Source organism: Ovis aries, chromosome 13 (genome assembly GCF_016772045.2).
Source record: "Ovis aries strain OAR_USU_Benz2616 breed Rambouillet chromosome 13, ARS-UI_Ramb_v3.0, whole genome shotgun sequence".
Classification (NCBI taxonomy): Eukaryota; Metazoa; Chordata; class Mammalia; order Artiodactyla; family Bovidae; genus Ovis; species Ovis aries.
Genome location: NC_056066.1, coordinates 21,543,408 through 21,569,075, shown reverse-complemented (window position 1 = coordinate 21,569,075; position 25,668 = coordinate 21,543,408). Strand labels below are relative to the sequence as shown.

At 37.8% G+C, this 25,668-nt stretch overlaps 1 protein-coding gene across 11 annotated transcripts in view; it reads left to right on the top strand.

Moving 5' to 3' along the window:
- The window catches only part of NEBL (nebulette), a 386,786-nt gene that overhangs the window by 299,712 nt on the left and 61,406 nt on the right, over positions 1-25,668 (top strand). For 5 of the 11 annotated variants that reach the window (XM_042230499.2, XM_042230501.2, XM_012188303.5 and 2 more), the window contains exons 8-13: positions 9,530-9,643; positions 11,337-11,438; positions 15,216-15,320; positions 17,182-17,289; positions 19,896-20,006; positions 22,674-22,784. The exons of 2 other annotated variants lie outside the window; for them this stretch is intronic. In XM_042230499.2, the coding sequence (XP_042086433.1) occupies positions 9,530-9,643; positions 11,337-11,438; positions 15,216-15,320; positions 17,182-17,289; positions 19,896-20,006; positions 22,674-22,784 (651 nt within the window). The remainder of the gene's footprint in view (positions 1-9,529; positions 9,644-11,336; positions 11,439-15,215; positions 15,321-17,181; positions 17,290-19,895; positions 20,007-22,673; positions 22,785-25,668) is intronic. 4 more of the 11 variants (XM_060397270.1, XM_060397271.1, XM_012188294.5 and 1 more) reach the window with 1 other exon arrangement.

Here is a 25,668-nt window from a genome sequence, read left to right as displayed (position 1 = left end):
ACCTGCATATAGGTTTCTCAGGAGGCAGGTCAGGTGGTCTGGTATTCCCTTCTCTTTCAGAATTTTCCAGTTTCTTGTGATCCACACAGTCAAAGGCTTTGGCATAGTCAATAAAGCAGAAATAGATGTTTTTTTTTCTGGAACTCTCTTGCTTTTTCGATGATCCAGTGGATGTTGGCAATTGGATCTCTGGTTCCTCTGCCTTTTCTAAAACCAGCTTGAACATCTGGAAGTTCGCAGTTCATGTACTGCTGAAGCCTGGCTTGGAGAATTTTGAGCATTACTTTACTAGCATGTGAGATGAGTGCAATTGTGTGGTAGTTTGAGCATTCTTTGGCATTGTCTCTCTTAGGGATTGGAATGAAAACTGACCTTTTCCAGTCGTGTGGCCACTGCTGAGTTTTCCAAATTTGCTGGCATATTGAGTGCAGCACTTTCATAGCATCATCTTTCAGGATTTGAAATAGCTCCACTGGAATTCCATCACCTCCACTAGCTTTGTTCATAGTGATGCTTTCTAAGGCCCACTTAACTCCACATTCCAGGATGTCTGGCTCTAGATGAGTGATCATACCATCATGATTATCTTGGTTGTGAGGATCTTTTTTGTACAGTTGTTCTGTGTATTCTTGCCACCTCTTCCTAATATCTTCTGCTTCTGTTAGGTCCATACCATTTCTGTCCTTTATCGAGCCCATCTTTGCATGAAATGTTCCCTTGGTATCTCTAATTTTCTTGAAGAAATCTCTAGTCTTTTCCATTCTGTTGTTTTCCTCTATTTCTTTGCATTGATCGCTGAGGAAGCGATCCTTGCTATTCTTTGGAACTCTGCATTCAGATGCTTCTATCTTTCCTTTTCTCCTTTGCTTTTCGCTTCTCTTCTTTTCACAGCTATTTATAAGACCTCCCCAGACAGCCATTTTGCTTTTTGCTTTTCCATGGGGATGGTCTTGATCCCTGTCTCCTGTACAGTGTCACGAACCTCAGTCCATAGTTCATCAGGCACTCCATCTGTCAGATCTAGTCCCTTAAATCTATTTCTCACTTCCACTGTATAATCACAAGGGATTTGATTTAGGTCATACTTGAATGGTCTAGTGGTTTTCCCTACTTTCTTCAATTTAAGTCTGAATTTGGCAATAAGGAGCTCATGATCTGAGCCACAGTCAGCTCCCGGTCTTGTTTTTGTTGACTGTATAGAGCTTCTCCATCTATGGCTGCAAAGAATATAATCAATCTGATTTTATTGTTGACCATCTGGTGATGTCCATGTGTAGAGTCTTCTCTTGTGTTGTTGGAAGAGGGTGTTTGCTATGACCAGTGCATTCTCTTGACGAAACTCTATTAGTCTTTGCCCTGCTTCATTCTGTATTCCAAGGCCAAATTTGCCTGTTACTCCAGGTGTTTCTTGACTTCCTACTTTTGCATTCCAGTCCCCTATAATGAAAAGGACATCTTTTTTGGGTGTTAGTTCTACAAGGTCTTGTAGGTCTTCATAGAACCATTCAACTTCAGCTTCTTCAGCATTACTGGTTGGGGCATAGACTTGGATAACCATGATATTGAATGGTTTGCCTTGGAGACCAACAGAGATTATTCTGTCATTTTTGAGATTGCATCCAAGTAGTGCATTTTGGACTCTTTTGTTGACCTTGTTGGCTACTCCATTTCTTCTGAGGGATTCCTGGCCACAGTAGTAGATATAATGGTCATCTGAATTAAATTCACCCATTCCAGTCCATTTTAGTTCGCTGATGCCTAGAATGTCGACATTCACTCTTGCCATCTCCTGTTTGACCACTTCCAGTTTGCCTTGATTCATGGACCTGAATGCGATATTGCTCTTTACAGCATCGGACCTTGCTTCTATCACCAGTCACATCCACAACTGGTTATTGATTTTGCTTTGGCTCCATCCCTTCATTCTTTCTGGAGTTATTTCTCCACTGATCTCCAGTGCCTCTTTCAGTATCCTATCATTTTGCCTTTTCATATTGTCCATGGGGTTCTCAAGGCAAGAATACTGAAGTGGTTTGCCATTCCCTTCTCCAGTGGACCAAATTCTGTCAGACCTCTCCACCATGACCTGTCCATCTTGGGTGGCCCCACATGGCATGGCTTAGTTTCATTGAGTTACACAAGGCTGTGGTCCTAGTGTGATCAGATTGACTAGTTTTCTGTGATTATGGTTTCAGTGTGTCTGCCCTCTGATGCCCTCTTGCAACATCTACTGTCTTACTTGGGTTTCTCTTACCTTGGACATGGGGTATGTCTTCACAGCTGCTCCAGCAAAGTGTAGCTGCTGGTCCTTACCTTGGATGAGGGGTATCTCCTCATTGCCACCCCTCCTGACCTTCGACGTGGAGTAGATCCTCTAGGCCCTCCTGCGCCTGCGCAGCCACCACTCCTTGGACATGGAGTAGCTCCTCCTGGCCGTCGTCCCTGGCCTAGGGCTGTGGGTAGCTCCTCCTGGGCGCTGCCCCTGACCTCGGATGCAGAGTAGCTCAGGTGGCTTAGTGGTAAAGAATTTGCCTGCCAATGCAGGAGATTTGGGTTTGATCCCTGGGTTGAGACAATCCCCTGGAGAAGGAAATGGCAACCCACTCCAGTATTCTTGCCTGGGAATTCCATGGACAGAGGAGCCTGGTCGGCTAAGGTCCATGTGGTCACACAGTCAGACACGACTGAACTGACTGAGCATGCTTTCAATTTTTTTATAGGCAGACTTAAAAAAAAATCTCAAGTTATTTAACATCTGAATGATCAGATATTTAAGCAGATTTTAATTTGCAAGTTACATTGTATCTGTCATCTTCGTTTTTAGTGAACTTTTTGCTGATCTCGTGGTGTATAAACTCATCAGAAAAGGGAGAAACTGGGCAGATGAATATTCAGAACTTCTGGAATGAACTCAGTATGATCTTTTGTATTTTCAGGTGTGTTGACAAAAAGCAGTGGCAGAAAGTGTAGCTTCTTATTTTCATTGACAACTTTGAAGATCATGTATTCCCTTGCTCCTAAACTAATGACAGATAATGAATACAGGCTCACACAAAGGCAAGCAAATATGCAGAAGGGAAATAATTTAGGAATGTAGTAAGCTGGGAAGCTAGGGGCAGAGTGCAGGATGCCAGGGGGAAAGGGCGAGACAGGATTGTGAGAGAGTAGGCGATGATGGACAGTGCCTGTGGTGTGGAGAGATAAGACACCCTGATGACAAGACACAAGGAGAAAGTGAGAGGGCACAATTCTCCCATTTATCTGGAAACTGAGCTCTGTGGGACTGAATCCAGAAAAGGTAATGAATGGAAACAAAACTCACTGCTCTGTTAACTTGTTCAATAGCTTTGCTTCCGTAGTTGTAAACTTTCCCTTTTTAAAGTCTAGGGGGAACATAAAATAATGGCCAAGTAATGAAAAGAAAATCAGTAAACAATAAAAGTGAAACCTCATCTGCCAAGATAAAGAGATATATTTACAAGTATCTTAAGTATTAGGGCAGTAGTTATTGAAGTCATCATCTTAAAAAACATTCTTCTCAGTGGTTGTTTTGGTAACATGTTCATTTATCATCTTAATTTATGAATTGAAATGTGTTTTTGTGATGAATGAAATACCTTTAGTTTTATAATATCAGAGAAAATTTTATATTTATAATAATTAGTATTTGTTCTGAAATTGCATGTGATGTATTTAAAAGAGTGGGTTTTAAACCTAAACATTACTTCTTAGATTGCTGTTAAAGCTGAATAATAAGTATTGTCCTTCAATTGTAAAGGGTATTAATTGGCTTGAAGGATCTCCCATTCTGGGCAAGCACACACCCTTCCAACCTCCTTCCCCCACACTTTTGGTTTAAATGTCACATCCTTAACTTGCTGATTTAAATTATATTGCTCTTTTCCTCTTTATTCTGCTTTTCTTTATAGTTCTTAACACAGTGTGTATTAGTCATATTTGTGTGTATTTAATATCTGCTTCACTACCACTCAACAGGCTCTGTGGGGACAGACTTTAACGGCAGTAATGGCACAGATTAGGCTTTCAAGAAATATGTAGAGACTGATTAAACACATTTCTCTAGATCATTCACATTTGATACAAAGTCAGTAAAATGTTATTTTGTGATGAAAATTAGGGCAGGATATATTTTGTGTAAAATTCGAACTTGGACACACTGATTTTATGATGATTATTTTTTTCTATGTGAAAGTCTGTTTTTACTCTCCTCCTCAACAGCCTTTACTTCAGTTTCATCCAAAATTGAAGGCAGTTGCTCCCATGGATGTGTGGCGTTATGTTGTTGTTTACTTTTCATTTTCACTGGTAATTAAGTGATCCAGGTTCCCATTTCTTTCCTATCATTTGCTTCTGTGGCTCTGATGAAATGCTTTCATTCAGGGGGCTGCTCTCTTTCTGCTCTTCTGGCCCTTTGTGAATCTGAGCCATAGGTGATGCCATGAAGCCCAGTACGCCTTGGTGCTGAAAGCTTTGAACTACTGAGCTGAGAAATCAGACTTTAGCCATTTAAACACAGCCCTGCCTGGATGCGGTTATGTGGGCTGCCGTCTGTGGGGTCGCACAGAGTCAGACACGACTGAAGTGACTTAGCAGCAGCAGGTTAAATTCAGTCATTGCGGTTGAGCAATTCTAGTGTTTTCTCCTAGTTTGAACCTCTGAAAGTTCTGCTAAGTCTGTGAAACTTCCTTACTAAAGTTTTAAGTTTCATCCCATTTGCCTACCCTGCATTTTTCAAAAAGTTGGTAGATCAGCACCATTGGACATGATATTTATAAAATGAGTAAAATCAGTCATAGGTGGAACTTTTCGTTTGTTTCCAAAGTGATTGATTTATGTGTAAGGGGTAACATTGTGCCTAAAACCATAGTTCCAGGCAAGAGTACTGGGGTGGGTTGCCATTTCCTTCTCCAGAGGATCTTCCTGACCCAGGGATTGAACCCGGGTCTTCCGCACTGTAGGCAGACGCTTTACTGTCTGAGCCACCAGGGAAGTCATAGCAAAGGCACCCAACACCTATTTCCTCTTGTCTCAAGTGGTTTTGAAACCAGAAGGAAAAATATCATGTTCCATGGTTGAGTCACCCGTTATAATGATCTCTGGAGATCCTGATCTCTTAGGAGATGCGAGTGTACGTAAACAGGTGGACACTTAGATGTGTGAACTGTGGATTGATAGTAAGATAGAATGTTCTGTGTATGTGTAGTGAGTGAGTGGACCAGTCAGAAGGTGAGTGCATAGGACCTGTTTGAACTATTTGGCTATTTTCTTAGTTCATTTATATGCAAACCTTACAGCATGATAAGAAACAATTGAGTGTCAGTGTCTGGTAAATGTATTTTTTATGGAATTCAGTTATTTTACTTTTTGGTTAATTAATGAGGGAAACTCTTGCATTCTTGTTCTTTAGTTACCTTTTGAATCAGATAACGCAGAGTTCTGAAGTTTAGGATAAGATACATTTCACAATACTCTGCTGATTATTAAACTCATTAGAGGTACATGGAGGACATGGTACACTTTAAATAATTAGTCTTTAAATAACATGAAAGGTTATTTCCATTTTAAAATTTGAATTTTAAGGTCTATAGCTCCAGGTATAACTTTAAGAATAAAGTTTTCATAAAAATCTATTACAAGGCTATTAAAAAATTTGGAGACACTATGGAAATTACCTGGTCCTGATATTCAATGAAATAATCTTTTCTCAATGTAATCCATCCATTTATTCATTCAAGCAAAACAGTTACTGAACAGATATTACGTCCTTGGGGTTAGATTTTCAAGGGTGAACAGGAAAGATATAGCCCATGCCTTCACTGAACTTAAAGTCTAAGGGGAAGACCAACAGCCAGAGACAGTTTTACAAATAATTGCAGCAATGCATGGTGAGGGACCACATAATGTGGAGTGATTCAAAAATGTGTCAGCTGTAAGTATTCTAGATTGGAAGGTCAGAGAGGGCTTTCAGAAAGAAGTTACATTTGGGCAGCTGCAAGATGTGTAGAAATTATTCAGGTGAACATTGGGAGGAGGTAGGGAGCCATAATTGAGCAGGAAAGAAGATAGTTCTACTGGCGGACAGAGCAGCTGATAGAACATTTCTGTTATAATCGGCAGAAATCTTGTTGGCTACAGCTTCTACCTGTCAACACTAACTTTACCTTTGGTGGCAGAACAAATGCTGTTTTTCTATTTTTGCAAATATTTGACGACAGTTTCCCACCGATTCCCAAATCTCTTCCAGTATAGCACTCTTTAAGGGTAGTAAGTGATGCAGAGTGTGCACTAGATAAGTAATTCCTAAATGAATTAGTTAATGAGGAAAAGTGTGGCAGGAACTACCACACTTTTTAAATACATACTTATATGTATTTAGTATAATATAGATGCAATATATTATTTTTATATCTATTGTTTTTCATTTCCTTTTACCTTTTTTTCTCTTCCCAATAGATTGTTGTTCAAGTCAGTTTAGCAATGACTATGGGGATTGTGTGTTGGGGGAACAGATTTGGGAAATTAGAGTATTATAGTTCCAACACCTACCTGTGGGTGTGAGTGTGAAAAGATGGTTGATTGCTTGTCATTTTCATCATTAATTTATACATTTCTTTAAAAAACATATATTAAGTGCCAGATCCATTCAAAGTACTGTGTTGGGTACTAGGGATACAAAAATGAATAGAAATCTATTTCCTGCTCACTGTTTAATGAGAGAGCAGATAATTCAACTATGTCCAAAACTTAGAAAATAGTCTAATCTTGTATTTCCAGGGAAAACTCACCTTTAACAATAGGTTACTATTCACAACAATATACTTGTAAAAATGTACTTCAGATTTATCTTCTATATCTTTCAGAAATCAATGAAAATATTCTACTTAAAAAACAGGTTACTAAAGTTTGTCCTGTAAAACATCAGGTGAAAAAATGCAGGGTTCTGTTTGTATTGAAGTATTTAAATCTAATCAATTAATTCAGCTGAGCAGTGCTGGCTTGCATCAACTTTTCTTTCAGTTACTCATATTCTTAAACCTCAGGTATACCATGAGTGTCTTTGTTATAAATTAGCTAAATGGCGAGAATAGGTTACATTGTGCTTGAGCACAGAGGGTGCATCATTCTACTTTTGTACTACCCCTGGTAGTTCTCAGCACCGTTACACTAGGAGCAGATACAACAGAGTGGGAGTGTTAACTTGGAAATTCATCTGACACATTCTCAACTGTTATTAAACCTGGCATTTGCTCTTTCCGAGTAAATGTATATTTCTGAAAAAACTGTAACTAGTTCACTGACGACGATTCTTTCCTTCCTGTATTCATTAAACATTGAGCCTGCGTTGGATACCTATTTTGAGTTAGGATGTGTTTCCTGCCTGAGTTTGGGAATGCTGATGTGAGCCCAGACACACTCCCATTAGGCCTGGAGCTGGTAATCTCTTCCAAAAGCAAATCTAATGGAGTCACATAACATGCTTGAACTCACTTTTGCTTGGGCTTAGTGTAAAAGACCAGGATCCCTGACATAGCAGCGGGGTTCAGTGGGACCTGCCATTCCCAAGTAATGCTTCCTTCCATGTTGCCTCTGGGCTTAGTGTAACGGTGCTGAGAGCTACAGGGGGTACAAAGGCAAAATGATGCACTCTCTGTGCTCAAGGATCATGGAACCTATTCTTGCCATTTAGCTAATACATAACTAAGACACTCGTGGTGCCTGAGGTTGGGGACTTAAGAGTGACTGAAAGGATACTTGATGCGAGCCCATGTTACACAGCAGGATCAGTTGATTAGATGGAAAGAACTACCAGCTGAGAGTGTTCCTGGCACCGCAGCATTCGGCATAATGTTTTCCGTGATCGCTGGACAGTGTTGGTGGATCTGGCTGAGTCGTGAGTGCCATTCTAGGGAAGTCAGTTCAGAGAGTCTATGACCATAGTCAAGTGAATACCTGTCAGGCACTAAAACCTAGAAGAGACAAAAACACAGATTAGAATGTTGTGAAAAGCGCCACAGCAGCAGGGTGTTGAGGAGTGGAATTGTGTGTTTAGCAGAGGACCAGGTAGGGAGGCTCTTGGCTTTGGTGCCAGTTACTGTGGACTGTAGTGAAGGAGATCTAAATTGACTGCATCGGTGGTGGTGTCCCTCATTTCAAGATAAGACAATCTAAAACTTGAAGCTTTTCTTGTTTTAGGGAGGCCTCGCCTATTAATTATAATAAGTGAGATTTTGCTTGAAATTATAAGACAATATGATGATCAAAAAGTATTATTAGCAAATGAAACTGCAACAGAAACTGTTACATGTGAACCGTCTTGAAATGTTTTCCAAATGTATTCCCACCAGGATTTTTACCAGCTCCCTCCTGGAGGCACCAGCGTGTATCCCTGATGGAGACCATCACCCAGTACACACTAGATTCAAAGAGTAACATGAGCCGTTCCCAAACCGCCTTTTTTCTAAAGGTTTCTGCAAGGCAGAGTCTTAGGATTTATGGATAAATGTGCATTCTGAAGAAAGAAATGATAGTGTAAGAATCATAATATAAGATATAAAAGGACAAAACATCTTACTTTTGCCTGCCTGCATCCTTTCCTGGCTACAGGAATTAAAGCAGTTAAACAATTAAATAAATGAGACTAGCTATTTTTGTTTTATTTTAGTAAAGAATTGTTTAGTTGTGTTCGACTCTTCGCAGCCCATGGACTGTAGCCCACCAGGCTCCTCTGTCCATGGAATTCTCTAGGCAAGAACACTGGAGTGGGTTGCCATTCTCTCCTCCAGGAGATCTTCCTGATCGAAGGATTGAACCCCAGTCTCCTGCTTTGCAGGCAGAATTCTTTACCATCTGAGCCACAACGGAAGACATTTGGTTGCCTTAAGACTAGTTAAAAAAAATCCACAGTGAAAGTTGGAGATGGTTCTGCTACTGAACACAGCTGTGGAGTGAAAGCAGAGAAATAATAAATGACATTAAATAGGCCCAGGATGTTTCAGAATATGTAATCCCTAACAATGAGTTTTTTAATAAGCAGGAAATGATGAGAAAAACCATGGTAGGAACTCTGTCTTGCATTTGCAGTCATTCTTTTAGGAAAATTCGTATTCAAATTCTGATATTTGGGACCTGTTTTCTAAATGTGATAGATGTTAAGACATTTGTGGTCTTGATTTCTAATTGATCATAGATGTTAGGAATGCAGAAATGGAAACTGACATTTTAAAATCCTGAGATTCTATGTAATTCTTGTTAATAGGATTTGAGTTCATGCCTAATTGCATTTATGATCCATGTTCAAGTAGAGGTGTTTTTTTAATTAAAAAAAAAAAACCCTTTATGCCTAATTAAGCTTTATATGGGGGGGAAATACCAGGTATTTAAACTCTGCTGCCATACATTTTTAAGGTAGCTTTTATCTGATCTAATTAGAAATCAAATGTGTTGCTTTGAAAGGTTGAAGGTAAATGTGCTGTGTAATTTTTCCTGTTTTTTTTTTCTTTCATGGCAGATTAAATACAAAGAAAAATTTGATAATGAAATGAAGGATAAGAAACATCTTTACAATCCTCTTGAAAGTGCTTCCTTTAGGCAAAGTCAGCTGGCCACTGCCCTGGCGAGCGATGTAAGTTGCTTTCTGCCTCATGATTGGTAATTTGCAGAATATTATTTTCAGTATGTTTTGATTCTTATTTTGATAGACTTGGCTGTGTGGGAATTATGATACTTAATCAAGATCATGTAATTTCCAAATAATTTTAGGAAACACTGAAGCCTATTTTCTTGAAGCCTTTCTGGGGGGAAAAATAAGTGTTACTGATTACTAATTAATAAGTAGGAATAGTTTTATTAGCAAAACTATTAGTATTATAGCTGAGTAGAAATAGATTATAGAGTTTTTCAGAAAAATAGTGTGTAGTATCATAAATTAATGATTATGGCAATAGTTAGCAAATGTAATTATGCTCATGAAATTGTGAATATTATAAAATATACCTGAAACATAGTAGATTACAAGGAAATTTCCAGAAATTGTACTTGAGATGGCTTATAATTTCTTTCTTATCTCTTATGTAAATTCTGTGAAATACCTCTTCATGAGATTTGTTTTCATTTCATATCTTTAAAAATGAAGTTACAATTTATAAGAAAAGATACCTTAATTTTTTATTAGAATTAGGAAGAGTATAAAAACAGAAACATAGAAAAAATTAATTACTGTAGTTGAATGATACATAGAGTACCTTTTTAAATATTAAGTTTGACTGTTGTTGAACTGTTCCTTTGTTAGAGCATTTAAACCTTTCAACTCCTGTTGTATCTGGGGAACTTAGTATATTTTACTTTTGTTCCTGTTGAGAAGGTACTATAATTTGTGTTCATTAACCAGATATTGTTATCAGCAATTTAAATGGGTGTTTCTGTCTTTTGGAGAAGGAAATGGCAACCCACTCCAGTATTCTTGCCTGGAGCATCCCATGGATGGAGGAGCCTGGTGGGCTACAGTCCACGGGGTCGCAAAGAGTCGGAAACGACTTCACTTTCACCTTCTGTCTTTTAGGACCTTTGGGAATATTCTAATAATTCATTTTTTCTTATTTGATTATTCTTGTGTGTGTACAAGCATAAAGCAAATAGGGCAGGAATATACTTAAAAGAACCTCCAGCATGGTATTCAAAGCTCAAGGTTTAGAATCGGTTGTCTGGATTTGAATCTTGCTCCACCACCTAATATTACACTTTCGTCTTTTTGTGTCTCAGTTTCCTCCTCTGTAAAACGGGCATACTTAAAGTGTTTGCTTGCTAAGATTGTGGAGCGTACTTAATACATATAAAATGTTTAAACAGAAAAGTGTTTGACTCGCAGTAAGTGCTTGATGTTTTCTGTTATTAACATTTTATATTTCCAAAGCAATTGATTGAAAAGAAAAGATCTACATTGTAATAGGATGAAAACTAACAAAGGTTCTAAAATTGACACAAAATATAATTGGAAGACAGTGGTAATTTCTAAAGAGTAAAGCTTCTATTTTCTTTATTTTCTGAAAGCAGAGTTTCAGTTAAAGTTACTTATTTCTTTTAACATCGCCCTTTCTGAGCTCATAAACAAAAGGAGTTATCAAAATACTTTCAAGTCCCTGGGAAGAACTTTTTTTCATTCAGTAGTAAATGAGCACCATCTAGTGGCTACTTGTGAGTTCATTTAATGTAATACCATTAAATAATGCTTGGTTGTGTTTAAAATAATAATGGCCATAATGCAAAAGCATAGTGTTTTCTTCTCCTAGATGGTGTTTTCTTCCGTGTTATTTTCATAGGTGAAGTACAAGAAAGACTTTGAGAATATGCATGACCCAGTTTCAGGTCTCCCAGACTTGTTCTTAGACCACGCTTTGAAAGTCAGCAAAATGCTAAGCGGAGTAAGTGGCCGTGGCTAGTGAAGACCTGTGACTCCGTGGCGCCCGCGTGTCTGAAGCGCTTATGAGTGCACCCGCTTCCTAAGGCGAGCCTGGCCTTCGCTGCCGCCTCAGTAACTAACTTCATGGAAACTGGTGTCTGTTGCTTAAATCCCACCCAGGCTGTTGCTTTACAAAGCTGGCTCTTTAATATCTCTTGAATACAAACTTTCTTGTGGAACAGCTACTCTTCCAAGTGTTTATGTGAGCATCCTTTCTGTCTTTCTCCTTCCCCTTTCTTTGTAGTAGATTGAAGTCACTTGGAGGTCAGGCTCTTAAGTCAGCGATCTTTTATGCAGGCCAGAACAGAGTGTATGGTACTCAGAAGGTCTCAGTGGCATAACAGTTGTCTTAGTCTGAATTATGTCTTCTCTAAAAATAAATCTCAAGAGTGTTTGCACTGCTGCTGCACTTTTAGTCTTGTGAAGGTTTCCGTGTTTTCTTCAACACAACAAGGAGGGGAGGGTGTCCTAATGAAAATGTCTGTGTCCGCTGCCCAGTGGCCCATTGCATCAGAACTTGGCTCTTAGACGCTCTTTCCAACACACAGAGTGTCTGAACCCTGATGTCACTGGCTCTCATTACTGATGACCCTGGCTCACCTGTGCCTCTGTTTCCTACACCTCAGAAGGCCCCATGTCAGGACGATGAACTCTAATTTGACCTCAAGTTATTTTTATGCCTATTGTAATAACAACTCACTCAAAAATTATCTGCATTTATTATATATCTATCCTGGATCAGGCACAGATTTGATGGCAAAGTATATCGTCAAAGAATGTTAAAAAGTGAAAACAGTCTTCTTCAGGAGATGTGACCACAGTCATGAATGAGAAAACTCTATAGTTATAAGCTGCTTCCCAGACCATTAAATAATGAGATAACAACTTCAGTTCAGGTTTAAGTATGTCTACGTTTGGCTTTGATATGTTGAAGCTTCTGTTCATTATTTTGTAATCCTCTTCTTGAAATGTTATCTGTGTGAATTCATATTTATGGAGGAAATTAATTAATTATCACTGGCCTTTGGAGGAAAAGCAGCCCATTATTCTTTCCCATCTGTTGAGCAGGGATGAAGGTTGGGAGACTGTCAGGTGCAGAATTAGACTCGGTCCCTGGACACTTAATTCCTGCTGTCCTGCCATTTCAATCCTCATCCTCCTCTGTACAGACGCTCCTGTTTCTTGAGCGACTGCTTCAGTTGCACATTTTTAACCACGACTCAGAGATGTGCTTCTAAAAATCAGTATGTTTCTGAGATCTGAGCCTCTGCTTTTGTCATAGGTAGTCTTTGCTCATCCAGCTTGATCATTGCGTTTGCGTTTGACCTCGACTCTTACTCATCCTTGTGTGGATTAATTTCCTTCGAATGTGAGGATTCATGTATAAATAAGTCAGTAAAAATGTCATGGTCGTAATTCAAAAATTTGGATTACCATGAAAAATGTAGGCCACTCATAGGCAATATTTCTTTTTGAAAATATTGACCTTTATTTTATAATAGTGGTGAAAGACAATAATAGTAATTGTTTTTATTTTCTCCTAGAGAAAACTCATCAAATTCATGTCTTACACTTGTTTTATATACCACGTGTAAAGTTTAAACTTCATCTTTTCTAGATCATATTTATTCTCCATAGAAAAATTGTAGCTGACCAGTTGCTTCATGAAGAGAAAATTTGAGTCAAGAAAGGTGTTACTCTGAAGTCTCTACTTATTAAAGTTGCACGATATTACATTGGTTCAAATTTATTATATGTCAGAATTGCCTTCTTTTAAATTTTAATGTAAAGAGAATTAGAATTTTGTTGATTTATAAAGGCAACTTAATTTTAGTAAAAGATTGAGTAAGAGAATGCTTAAACAGGCATTCTACCAGAATTAGTTGTCAGTTTGTTATAAATGGCTGGTTTTTAAAGACCTCTAAATGTCTTTGATATAAATCGTAATTTGAAAAATTTTACTGTGCAGAGTAAAATTAGTGCCTTATTAGTTTGTACAACCATACTGATTAAATTGGAGGGGATATTTTTCTTTGAGAAATAGAACACTGTTAGCTTTCAGGTTTTTTTTTTTTTTAACTTTGCATAAATTAAAAAAGTGTATATTGTGTTACTCTGTGTAACTCCCACTAGGAGGCAACAGAGACTCTTATATAAGAAAAAGCAAGTATTGATCATTCTTTTGCAGATCTTAGTTCAAATAGGGTGATTTTCTTTGGTTTTAAAACAGGAGTTTCTGAAGTTCTCTGTAACTAAAATAAATCGTTGAGTGACAGGCAGTATTTTTTGACCTTTTCTCAATCTATAACCATTATTCCAGATACAATTCTAGACTGTTAGTTCTGGATTTTAACTTAGTAATGGAATGTATCCTAGCTTGTTACATGCATTTCATATCTATTTTATAAATATATTTTATAAAATTACTTCTAATTAAATCATGACATCTCTAAGTATATTGTTATTTTTTTGAAATTATCTTTTAAAAAAATTAGCAGAGAAGCTAAAATTCAGAACTTGTTCTCTTTGGTCAAGATGTACTGTGTGAACATTTTCATGAGCTTCCTGGGGGTGCTATTCTCCCTTAAAGTATTCTGGTTAGAGTTTGGGCGATACATGTCTTAGTTCCCTAATTGACTGAAAATGCCTCTGGGGACCTTGCTGTGTCCTTAGGGAAAGCAGTTTTCCTGTGTAGGCCACTTGGAGCTTCCGTCCTTCCCATCCTTGGCACTGAGGCCTCCTCTTGTTTCGCTCTGGATCACTGGAGCATATCCTAGGCCTCAGTGTCCTAGCTTGTTCCTGCTCCCTTTCTAAGGCTGCTTACCTCTCCCTCCACTCTACACTAAATTGCCATTTTCATTGAAAACCTCATTGTCTAAGAAGCGACCAACTCTAGCTTAAGTCTCTGTATACCTGAGTGTTTGAGAGTTATCATTTACCTCTAAAAGTTTTCCAAATAAGGCAAAATTACTAAGTGTCCAATCTCTAGTGGTACAAATCATAAAGCAGTGTTTGTCTTTTTGCTGCCTGCTGTGTTTAGAGTCCTACACTTGCCAAATTTGGCATTCTTATCCATTCTGTTCTCTTCCAAATTCACCTTTTTGTCTGTATATAAAAAGTGTCTTAATCCTTAAAAATTTTCTTCACCTTAAAAATTCGACCAATCATACCCAGATTCCTTGGTTTCTCTTTCAGCCACCTCCTACCTTCTCCTTTTAGGAAAGTTAGTTGAGTTACTTCTCTCCCTCTCATTTTCCTTATGATCCATTACATACAACTTTTTTTTCCTTTCCTAACTCCAGCTTTCCTTTCATCTGTTCCTCTCTTTCCTTCTCTTCTTGTAGATGCAGTTATTAATAAATGTATTTCTGTTCTAGGATAAGGGCAAGGCCAAGTGCCTTTATTTTGCCCACTCTGCCTGCTCACACAAGTTACGGGATTTTCCACCATCACTTCCCAGTGCTGCAAATAGTATTGATGTTGTGTTTAGAGCCAGTAGTCCTCTGCTTCTCTTGAGTGTTTTAGATGCTGTTCACATGGACTGCCTAGAGCTGGTCCATCTCCCATTGTTGCTTTAGCTCAGGGTCAGCAATCTACATGACCAGTTGACAGCAGATGGGAACTTAGGAGCGGCTTTGCAACTCTTGTTCGCTTGCATTTTTCAGTGTGCCCTCCTACGTATTAGTTGCTTTTAACAGACCCTTCTATTCTTACTTTATTTTTGTGTTCTTATTTTTAGCGAGAATATAGAAAGGTTTTTGAGGAAAACAAAGGCCTGTATCATTTTGATGTGGATGCTGCGGAACACCTGCACCATAAAGGCAATGCCATGCTCCAGAGTCAGGTATGAGGCCTCCCCTGCCTGGACTCAGTAACACTCACTGCCGGCACCTCCACCGAGAACGTGTAGCCGCTGGAAAGGATGTGCATCGTGAGAAAAATCTCAAACTCTGTTCTCTCTATATTTATTAGGTTAGGGAAGCTGGAACCATGTTTCGACAGGCAGGCATTTCATAATATTATACTTACTATACACAGTTAAAAACTTATAAGATAAGAGTTAATTAATTAATTAATGGTCAAATCTCATAATAATGAAAACTTTTATAGTGTGCTGGTCATTTTGAACTGCACAAGTATAATTTTCCAGGCATAAAGTTTATTATAATTTTTCAGCTCTGTTGTAAGTGTATTAAAAATGGGAAATTATCTTACCAGTGTATTTTGCCTTAGTGTTTCTTTCAACTATGAAAGTCTATGTACTCTCTGAAAGAAACTTTTAAAAATATCTTTTTCCTTGAATACATTAAGTTGATAACTTTTTAAATTCTGAATTTCAGTAATTGAAAAAAGATATTATTTCCAGCATCTATTAAGATAAAACTTAAATCACTCTTTCAAATATACCCCAGTGGAACATAAATTCCATAATGATTTGATATCTGCCTTCATTTATTTAAAAAATATACAAACCAGCTCTGCTTTAAGGTATGGAAGTACACATTTTTTTCTCTTTGCATTTTTGTTTTTATTTTGTTTCCCCACAAAATTTTACCCTAACATAGTGTTCACTTTCATTGATCATTCTATTATACTTCTCTAAAACAAAAATATTCCTAAAAACAGGAATTAAAAAATTCGTTATATGTCCTGCTACCACAAAGTTCTGTTTTGAAAAGATTCTTTTGGATTTAAATACCATTAAAATTATTTTTAATTTTAAAAATAATCCCCTTCTCCAGGGGATCTTCCTGACCTGGGAATCGAACCTGGGTCTCCCGCATTGCAGGCAGACGCTTTACTGTCTGAGCCACCAGGGAAGCCCCTAAAATTATTTTTATTATAATGCAACTTAAGAACCAATTTCATTAAGTAATTTTTATATATAAGGATTTTAGTGAAAATACATATCTCAGTAAAATGAATCATGATGAAAACTATGAATTTAATTTAAAAAGGTGTATTGTTAAAAAAGCCAACCACTCTTGCAGCTTGCAGAATATAATTCTAGTTTTTGTTTTTAGGAGATAGAGAATACTGATCATTTGATAAACTGAAATAGATAAGGGTTGGTTATGATGAATAAATAATTCATGATATGATATAATTAAATAATGCTTAGCAAAACTGAAGGAAGTCACCTAAAAGCTCTGTGTGTGTGTTTTACTCAGTGTCTGTGGGAAAATTTAGCAGCCCCAAAGAACACTGTCCTTCCTTTGTCAGAAAGACAGAGAGTCACAGTTCAGGTTTTCTTTTTGTTCAAAGTTTTCGCAGTGATCTCTCTTTGTCTCTTATATCCTCTGTCTCAGCCTCTCTGTGTCTTATCTCTCTCTCTCTATATGTACCTATGTACATATGTATATATGTACCTATACATGTGTGTATATTAATGGCATGTGTGTATACATATATAACTCCACGTGTGATATATATCTATCTGTCCCAGCTGTTTACATATACATGTCCTAGAACTCCATCATTTAATTCTAAACCATTCATATCCCTTAAGAACTTTAATATGTTACCTGTTTCCTTTCTTTGTACATCATTAACCACAGGGATCAACCTAGTGATCAACCTAAATGGCCAGAATATTGTGATTTTTAGAAAACAGGGTGATCGATTTTGCACATATATTTTACTTTGCTCTGTTTATATAAGGGCTTGTGAGCTTTATGTGCCATTTATACTTTTTTTCAATGAAGGTGAAATACAAAGAAGCGTATGAGAAAAATAAGGGGAAATCGATGCTTGAATTTGTTGAGACACCGTCATATCAAGTTTCAAAGGAGGCTCAGAAGATGCAGAGCGAGGTGAGTCTTTTTGTTTTGCTGTCAACTGTTTAGTGCGAATTTGATGTTTTGTCATTGAAAGGAACCATTACAGTGGTTCAGAAGGCTTAGTGCGTCTGGAAGGAAGAATACTGCACTGGCCAGACCAAGGAATCTGCACTGTAGACCCAGGCATCTAGTCCAGGTCATTGATTTTCTTTTTCCTGGCCCTCCGTTTCCCAGTTTTTCCCATTTGGCAAATATGAATACTAGGCCAGGTGAGCTCTTGGATTCCGTGATGATGAAATTGACACTTTCAGGCTGCGTCCATGTGAAATTATGATGAGCAGGTAAAAACTAAAAGGGCTGGTTCCTTTACTTACCTTTTTTTTTTGTAATGAGAATAGAGCTAACATTTGTTAAGTACTTACTCTGTGCTAGGTGACAGGCTGAATGTTTTATATATGTTGGCTCGTTTAATCCTCTCAAGGTAATGATGCTAGGTAAATATATTCCTAGACTGATAATGCATCCACTAAAATTGTCTTACCTAAAATTACATATTTAATAAGTGGTAATGGGTAAAAGTCATAAATGATTCCCTTTTTCCTGTTAATTTATTTAACTGATTCTCCCCCTACCCCTGGCTAATAATCAGTGATATCAGAAAGTTTCAAGGAAGTTTCAAGACATCAAGAGATCAACTATAAGTTGCTTAGTTTTTTCTACTTATCCATTTAATTCTCTACTTAAGATAATGCTAGGTCACATCCATGTAGTCTCCTGACACTGGTTCCTGTCTACCCGATGAGATTTCTTCTGCTGTTTTTTTTGAGGGGGGCACTGGGGGTGAGTGTGGGCAGAGGGGCATAAGACACCAGACACAGATGGTTTTGTCTACAGACACATCCAATTTTTGTGGGTACAACCAAGTTTTTACTTCAAAGGGACAGAAGTAGTGGGCAGTTACTATCAGCTGGTTACAACCACAGTGCTAGACTCCAGACATGCTCAACGGGCAAATCTTTTCTAGTTTTTAAAAACAACATCAAAACAGGGCAAAATGATAATTTATTTTTTCTTTTTATTTGGCTGCACTGAGTGGCTTGTGGGGTCTTTGTTCTCTGACCAGGAATTGAACTCCGGCCTTGGCAGTGAAAGCACTGAGCCCTAACCACTGGACCTCCAGGAAATTCCCAAGAAATGACCATTTCTAGACAGCAAAACCCTCCTAGGGATTTAGTAAACATTACATGTGCTTTGTTGAAATGTTTTGATTCATCTTCTCAGACAAAGGGCATGTAGAATACTGTGGCTTGTTGAATTTCAGAGTTGTTTAATTTCTTCTTCAGGGGAGAGAAGAGAAAATAATTACTTGTATTTTTCATAGCTTGTGTTTTCTTGAGCCAATAAAGGGGAATTTGAGCAAGAATGGTTCAGTGACTGTTTTACCCGAGTCAGTCATTTCTTTTTAAGTGAATTGACAGAGCAGGTAAACTTGATCAAAATTCAAAAGCCCTACAAAAAGTCACATTTAATGGGATGGCTCACTGGAATATCTTTTGTTCCAGTCTGTTTGGGCTACTCTAACAAAGTACCATAGAGTGGGTAGCTTAAGCAATAGAAACTTGTTTCTCATAGCTGTGGAGGCTGGAGGTCTGAGGTCAGGGTGCCAGCATGCTGAATTCTGGGGTGCAGACTGCCGCCTTCTTGTATCCTCACATGATGGAGAGCAGGGAGAGGAAGGAAGCAGGCTTATTAGTGACTCTTTGAAAGACATGAGTCCCATTCGTAGTCTCTCATGTATGATGGCCTCATCTAATCCTCATCACGTCCTGAAGGCCCCACCTCCTAATGTCATCATGTTGTGGGTGGGGTAGGGGTTCAACATATGGACTTTGGAGGCACATATTCAGTCCACAGCACCTTGTCTGCATTTCGAGAACGGTATATAAAGTGTTGTATGTATCCTTCACGTCACCGTCTTCTCTTTCACTGCTAGTTGCTGTTAGTGCTCATTCGTGTCAGTCATTGCTAGGGCCAGATTTCAGATTAATTTCCCTCTGCCTTGTTGTCAGCGAGCCACAGCCCAGATAAAGGTTTCTACTTTCATGAGCCATTTGCCTTCTCTGGAAGTTTAAGACCATATGAAATTGTCAGGTAAATGTACCTGAGAGACGCAGGTCTCGAAAATCATGTTGCTTTTCTGACAACAACGTGAAGAAGGAGGTACTGGTGTCTTAGGCTTACCCTCATTCTCTCCCGGCCCTGCTGCAGTCCGCTTGCCTGTACCTCTTCCTCAGTCACAGGAACACCCCCGCTGGGGACCCTTGCACCATGCTGGTCTCATGGTTCCTTGATTTTTCTCCTGTACTAGTTCACTTACTTTCCTCTCACCAAGAAATCCTGGAATGTAAATGCATGCTTAATATATCCTCCTGTTGCATTTCTATATTAGGAATGATGGTAGCTTGTGATCTGAGAGATTATGTTAAGGTTGGAGTTTTTTTCCTGTTAGTAAGAAGACTCAGAGGTAATACAATTATATAAGAAAAACATCAATTTTGTTCCAGGAACTCTTGTTCTGTTATCTTTTCAACTGTCACTGGTATTTTCTAAATTTGAAATTATGTGGTCTTATTTTACAGAAAGTTTACAGAGAGGATTTTGAGAAGGATATTAAAGGAAGGTCATCAATGGATTTAGACAAGACTCCAGAGTTTTTACATGTAAAGTATATCACCAACCTTCTGAAGGAGGTATGATCCTACTATTTACTCTATAGTTCTGCAAGAGAAATAGCCCAGAAAATATGCGCTAATCAGTTCTCTACTAATTCTCTTATTCAGTGTTTGAGTTATTCATCCATTACTCTTTCCTTCACTTTGACCTTTACTAATAGAGTTTTATGTTTTCATTAAAAACAGGAAAGTGTTAATATTTCCATTTAATGTTGAAGGAAGAAATTACCCAGATTTCCTTGAAAAACTTGAAAAAATACTTTGATTTTATGTTTGGCTTGTAGCTTAGAGTCTCTATAAGTAGCTTTATAGCAGTTAGTTTTTAAAAAAAAATATTTTCAGTGTGGATGAGGTTAGCTTGATTCTCTCAAATTTAGTTATTATAAACCACATATTAGAACCAGGTTTTTCTGTAACTTCTCGGCAGCGTTCTCATGACATTTGATATCAGAAATGAGGTGATGTGTGAAGGTCTGGATAAATGGTACATTTATAAGTGGCTTGTGTTCTAAGTAGGGAAAAAATAATATATTTAGCATATACAGCATAAGAATTCATTTCCATTTTTCATTTTATACTTAGCAACATTTCCCCCCAATCCCTAAACTTAGTGGTACATTTTGGCTCACAATGTTATTAAATTTGTTGAACATTAAGGCCCTCAAATCTAACAATTAAAAATATCATGTTCACAGTTTAAAAGTTTTGTTTTTGTTTCTGCTTTTTAAAAAAAAAAGTAGTTTCTAAGTAACTTGAAACTCTTTCAGTTCTTTGTTTAAATAGTTTCTCTTTAAGTTAAGAGAAAGCATCAGAGAACCCATTTCATCCTAAATTTTGAACTGAAGAAACTATCCCTGAAAGAAGTGTCTTAAACCAGTGGAACAGAGTATAATTACTTGCATAGATATTAATCATTGTGAACTTCTTTAATAACGAAATACCAACTGGCTTTAGCATTTAACTACTCGTAGAAATTTAATATGATTCACTGTTGTAATGTATGCTGGGCTGAAGTAGGCATATCATGGAAGAGAATTCTTGCTACCCTATCTCTTCTCACTTCTAGTTCCTATAAAATTTTTTGAAGTTAAAGGCTGACCATGTGACAACTTCCTGCTATTATTGTCTTCTATTTAAATAATATGTACTATTTACATGAATTTTTAAAAAGAGAGTCTTTTTATTATTTATATACAAATGAAAATGTGAGATCTATTTTGAGAATTGTAAATGACTTTAATATACATGCTATTTCCATTTTCTTTTATTTTTCTCTGTGAATGAATCTTACTTTAGGCTTATTGATTTAGAATGTTGCACCAGTATAAGAAAAAAGCCCAGAGACTATGGTTAAAAATCTTTTAATTAAGTTACTGATACTGATATCTAATTTTAAAAAGAGACTCATGACTTAATGAAATTGTGACTTCGCTTTAAATGTGTAAACATTTAGCTTCAAATTGTCTTTGCATTCTTTATGGTTTTTGCATTTCTGTTGTGATATAATGTATCTTTTTATACTTAACTTGATTCCCTCAACTGTCCTCAGTACTGGTATAGCAAGTATTTTTATTTTCATTTTGTCCATGTGAAAATCAAGGCTCAGTTACTTAAAGTCCTCTTGAAGGTCACAAGACCAACAAGTGAAAGAATCCAGGTCATTTAACTCCAGAGCTCTTTCCAAAATTACATGCAGGTCATTACAATGTCTTGTAGGCTATTAGTTAAGCAGAGGACCAGCTAATTTAATTAAACTGGACAAAGAGAAAATAACATCAAATGAACCCTAGAATTAACTAGAACGTGATTTCTTATCCTTAAAGGAAGTTTCATCTTTCATCTGACAAGTTAATCATAAAGGCAACTTAGCTGAATTAGATTAAGATAGACATTGTTTTCATAATTCAATTAGTAAGAAGACAGAAATTCATTAGCACAAACCAAAAAAACCATATTATATGTACAGATTAAAGACATTTGGATCTACTTAAAATATTATGTTAAAACGGCTGAAATTCAGACTATATATTATCAATCTGTAGGAAATTATTTGGGTTTACAAATCTTTGAATAAAATGGAAACAAAAAATTGGCTACATCAGTCCTTTTGATTTTGTAATTTTTCATTCCTTTCCAATTATGTTCTTTTAATGATTCATATTTTATAGACAGCTTTCAAAGAAATACTTCAAGTAATTAGTAAGAAGCATGCATTCTTAAGACCTTCCTTAACCATTTAAAGGGAAGAGGGGTGGGATGGTTAGGGAGATGGATGGGGCGGGGAAAGGTTCAAAAGAGAGGGGATATATGTATACCTATGGCTGATTCATGTTGAGGTTTGACAGAAAACAGCAAAATTCTGTAAAGCAATTATCCTTCAATAAAAAAATCAATAAATTTTGAAAAAGGAAAATATCTTTTAAAAATATGGCTCCAATATGGTACCAAAACATGTGGGAAGACAGGATAAAAGAAAAAAGATTGATAGTATTGGCAACCACACAACCATGACTAAAAAAGAAAATGAAGTATCTGTAGGAAATAAAGAGCAGGAATGCTCAGAAATCTGGTTCATTCCTTTCTAGAAATATTTTCTTTCTGTGGTCTGTGGAAACACATGTAAAACAGTGTATAAATTAAAGAGTTTCCCAGTAAATTTCAAACAGTAATATTCTTGTTTCATAGAAAGAATATAAAAAGGATTTGGAAAATGAAATAAAAGGGAAAGGAATGGAGCTTAATTCCGAAGTACTTGATATTCAAAGAGCAAAACGAGCATCTGAAATGACTAGTGAGGTGAGTGCATTTATTTAACGATTGAGAATCTATGAATTTTCAGCTGATTTCCTTGTCTGTAAGTCTTTCTCAGAGATTATACAGTTGGCCTTTGGACAAAATGGACGTAAACTGTGCAGGTCCACTTATACATACTTTTCAATTGTAAATTCTGCAATCCTCCACGGTCCATGATTGGTTGAATCTGTGAATGCTAAGGAACCTCGGATGTGGAGGAACCTCTCATGTGGAGGGCTGACGATAGTAATAGGGGAATTAACCTTCTTGTTTTTTGAGACCAGTTCAGTCGCTCAGTCGTGTCTGACTCTTTGCGACTCCATGAATTGCATCACTCGAGGCCTCCCTGTCCGTCACCAACTCTTGGAGGTCACTTAAACTCATGTCCATCGAGTCGGTGATACCATCCAGCCATCTCATCCTCTGTCATCCCCTTCTTCTCCTGCCCCCAATCCCTCCCAGCATCAGAGTCTTTACAAATGAGTTAGCTCTTAGCATGAGGTGGCCAAAGTTAACTGTATATAAATGTTCCACAGCTTTTATGTGTAAGATGGTAATAAGCAGTTATGTCCTAGTAATCTTTTTGCAGTCAATGCATTTTTTTAAAAAAACGATGCTCACCATCTCCTGTCTGTGTGGTATGAGAAAAATGAACATTTCCTTATTTCAGAAAAAATTCTATATACTTAGATAATTGAAAATAATTGAATAAAATTTAACGCCATCTTTTAAACTAGTGAAAGGCAGATTAGGAAGGTGGTCTGTTAGTAACTACAGTTTAAAAGTTCACATGCTCACTGGCTGTCCCAGTCCTTGGCTAGCTACTGAGTCCACTTGAACCTCTTTATAAAATGAAAGTGGCCGTTACTCACTTTACATGAAATTTTTAAGAATGAAGTGCCTTGGAAGTGCTGTAAGTCCTTTAATCCTTGTGTTATCTCATTACTTTGATAGCAAATAATGACACTGTCTTTGGGGAGAGTCTCACTGACTTTAACAGTGAAGAAATTTAAGACTTTATCCACATATGTCAATAAACCACAGTAACAATAACGATGATCACAATGGTGATGTTGATGTGATTGTATTAGTCAGGGTGCAAATAATAGAAACCCAAGCCAAACCTGATTAAGAAACTGTTTTGCTTTAAGAACAGAGAAATCTGAGGCTCACATTCAGATTTGATCCTGAATTTGAATGCTGTCCCTTTTCCTTCATCTCTCTCTTCTGTTATCTTCACTCTTGCTTTGCTCTTGAGAGGCTGTTTCTATGAGATGGCACCTCTTCACAACAGTCATGTCCGACTCTTTGTGACCCCACAGACTATATAGTCTGCGGAATTCTTCAGGCCAGAATACTGGAGTGGGTTCAGTTCAGTTCAGTCGCTCAATTGTGTCCGACTCTTTGTGACTCCATGAATTGCAGCACGCCAGGCCTCCCTGTCCATCACCAACTCCCGGAGTTCACTCAGACTCACGTCCATCGAGTTGGTGATGCCATCCAGCCATCTCATCCTCGGTCGTCCCCTTCTCCTCCTGCCCCTAATCCCTCCCAGCATCAGAGTCTTTTCCAATGGTCAACTCTTCGCATGAGGTGGCCAAATTACTGGAGTTTCAGCTTTAGCATCATTCCTTCCAAAGAACACTCAGGACTGATCTCCTTTGAATGGACTGGTTGGATCTCCATGGAGTCCAAGGGACTCTCAAGAGTCTTCTCCAACACCACAGTTCAAAAGCATCGATTCTTCAGCACTCAGCTTTCTTCACAGTCCAACTCTCACATCCATACATGACCACTGGAAAAACCATAGCCTTGACTAGACGGACCTTTGTTGGCAAAGTAATGTCTCTGCTTTTGAATATACTATCTAGGTTGGTCATAACTTTCCTTGCAAGGAATAAGTGTCTTTTAATTTCGTGGCTGCAGTCACCATCTGCAGTGATTTCAGAGTCCCCCAAAATAAAGTCTGACACTGTTTCCACTGTTTCCCCATCTGTTTCCCATAAAGTGATGGGACCAGACGTCATGATCTTCATTTTCTGAATGTTGAGCTTTAAGCCAACTTTTTCACTCTCCTCTTTCACTTTCATCAAGAGGCTTTTTAGTTCCTCTTCACTTTCTGCCATAAGGATGGTGTCATCTGCATATTTGAGGTTATTGATATTTCTCCCAGCAATCTTGATTCCAGCTTGTGCTTCTTTCAGCCCAGCATTTCTCATTATGTACTCTGCATAGAAGTTAAATAAACAGGGTGACAATATACACCCTTGATGTACTCCTTTCCCGATTTGGAACCAGTCTGTTGTTCCATGTCCAGTTCTAACTGTTGCTTCCTGACTTGCATATAGGTTTCTCAGGAGGCAGGTCAGGTGGTCTGGTATTCCCATCTCTTTCAGAATTTTCCACAGTTGATTGTGATCCACACAGTCAAAGGCTTTGGCATAGTCAATAAAGCAGAATAGATGTTTTTCTGGAACTCTCTTGCTTTTTCGATGATCCAGCGGATGTTGGCAATTTGATCTCTGGTTCTTCTGCCTTTTCTAAAACCAGCTTGAACATCAGGAAATTCACGGTTCACGTATTGCTGAAGCCTGGCTTGGAGAATTTGGAGCATTGCTTTACTAGCGTGTGAGATGAGTGCAATTGTGTGGTAGTTTGAGCATTCTTTGGCATTGCCTTTCTTTGGGATTGGAATGAAAACTGACCTTTTCCAGTTCTGTGGCCACTGCTGAGTTTTCCAAATTTGCTGGCATATTGAGTGCAGCACTTTCATAGCATCATCTTTCAGGATTTGAAATAGCTCAACTGGAATTCCATCACCTCCACTAGCTTTGTTCATAGTGATACTTTCTAAGGCCCACTTGACTTCACATTCCAAGATGTCTAG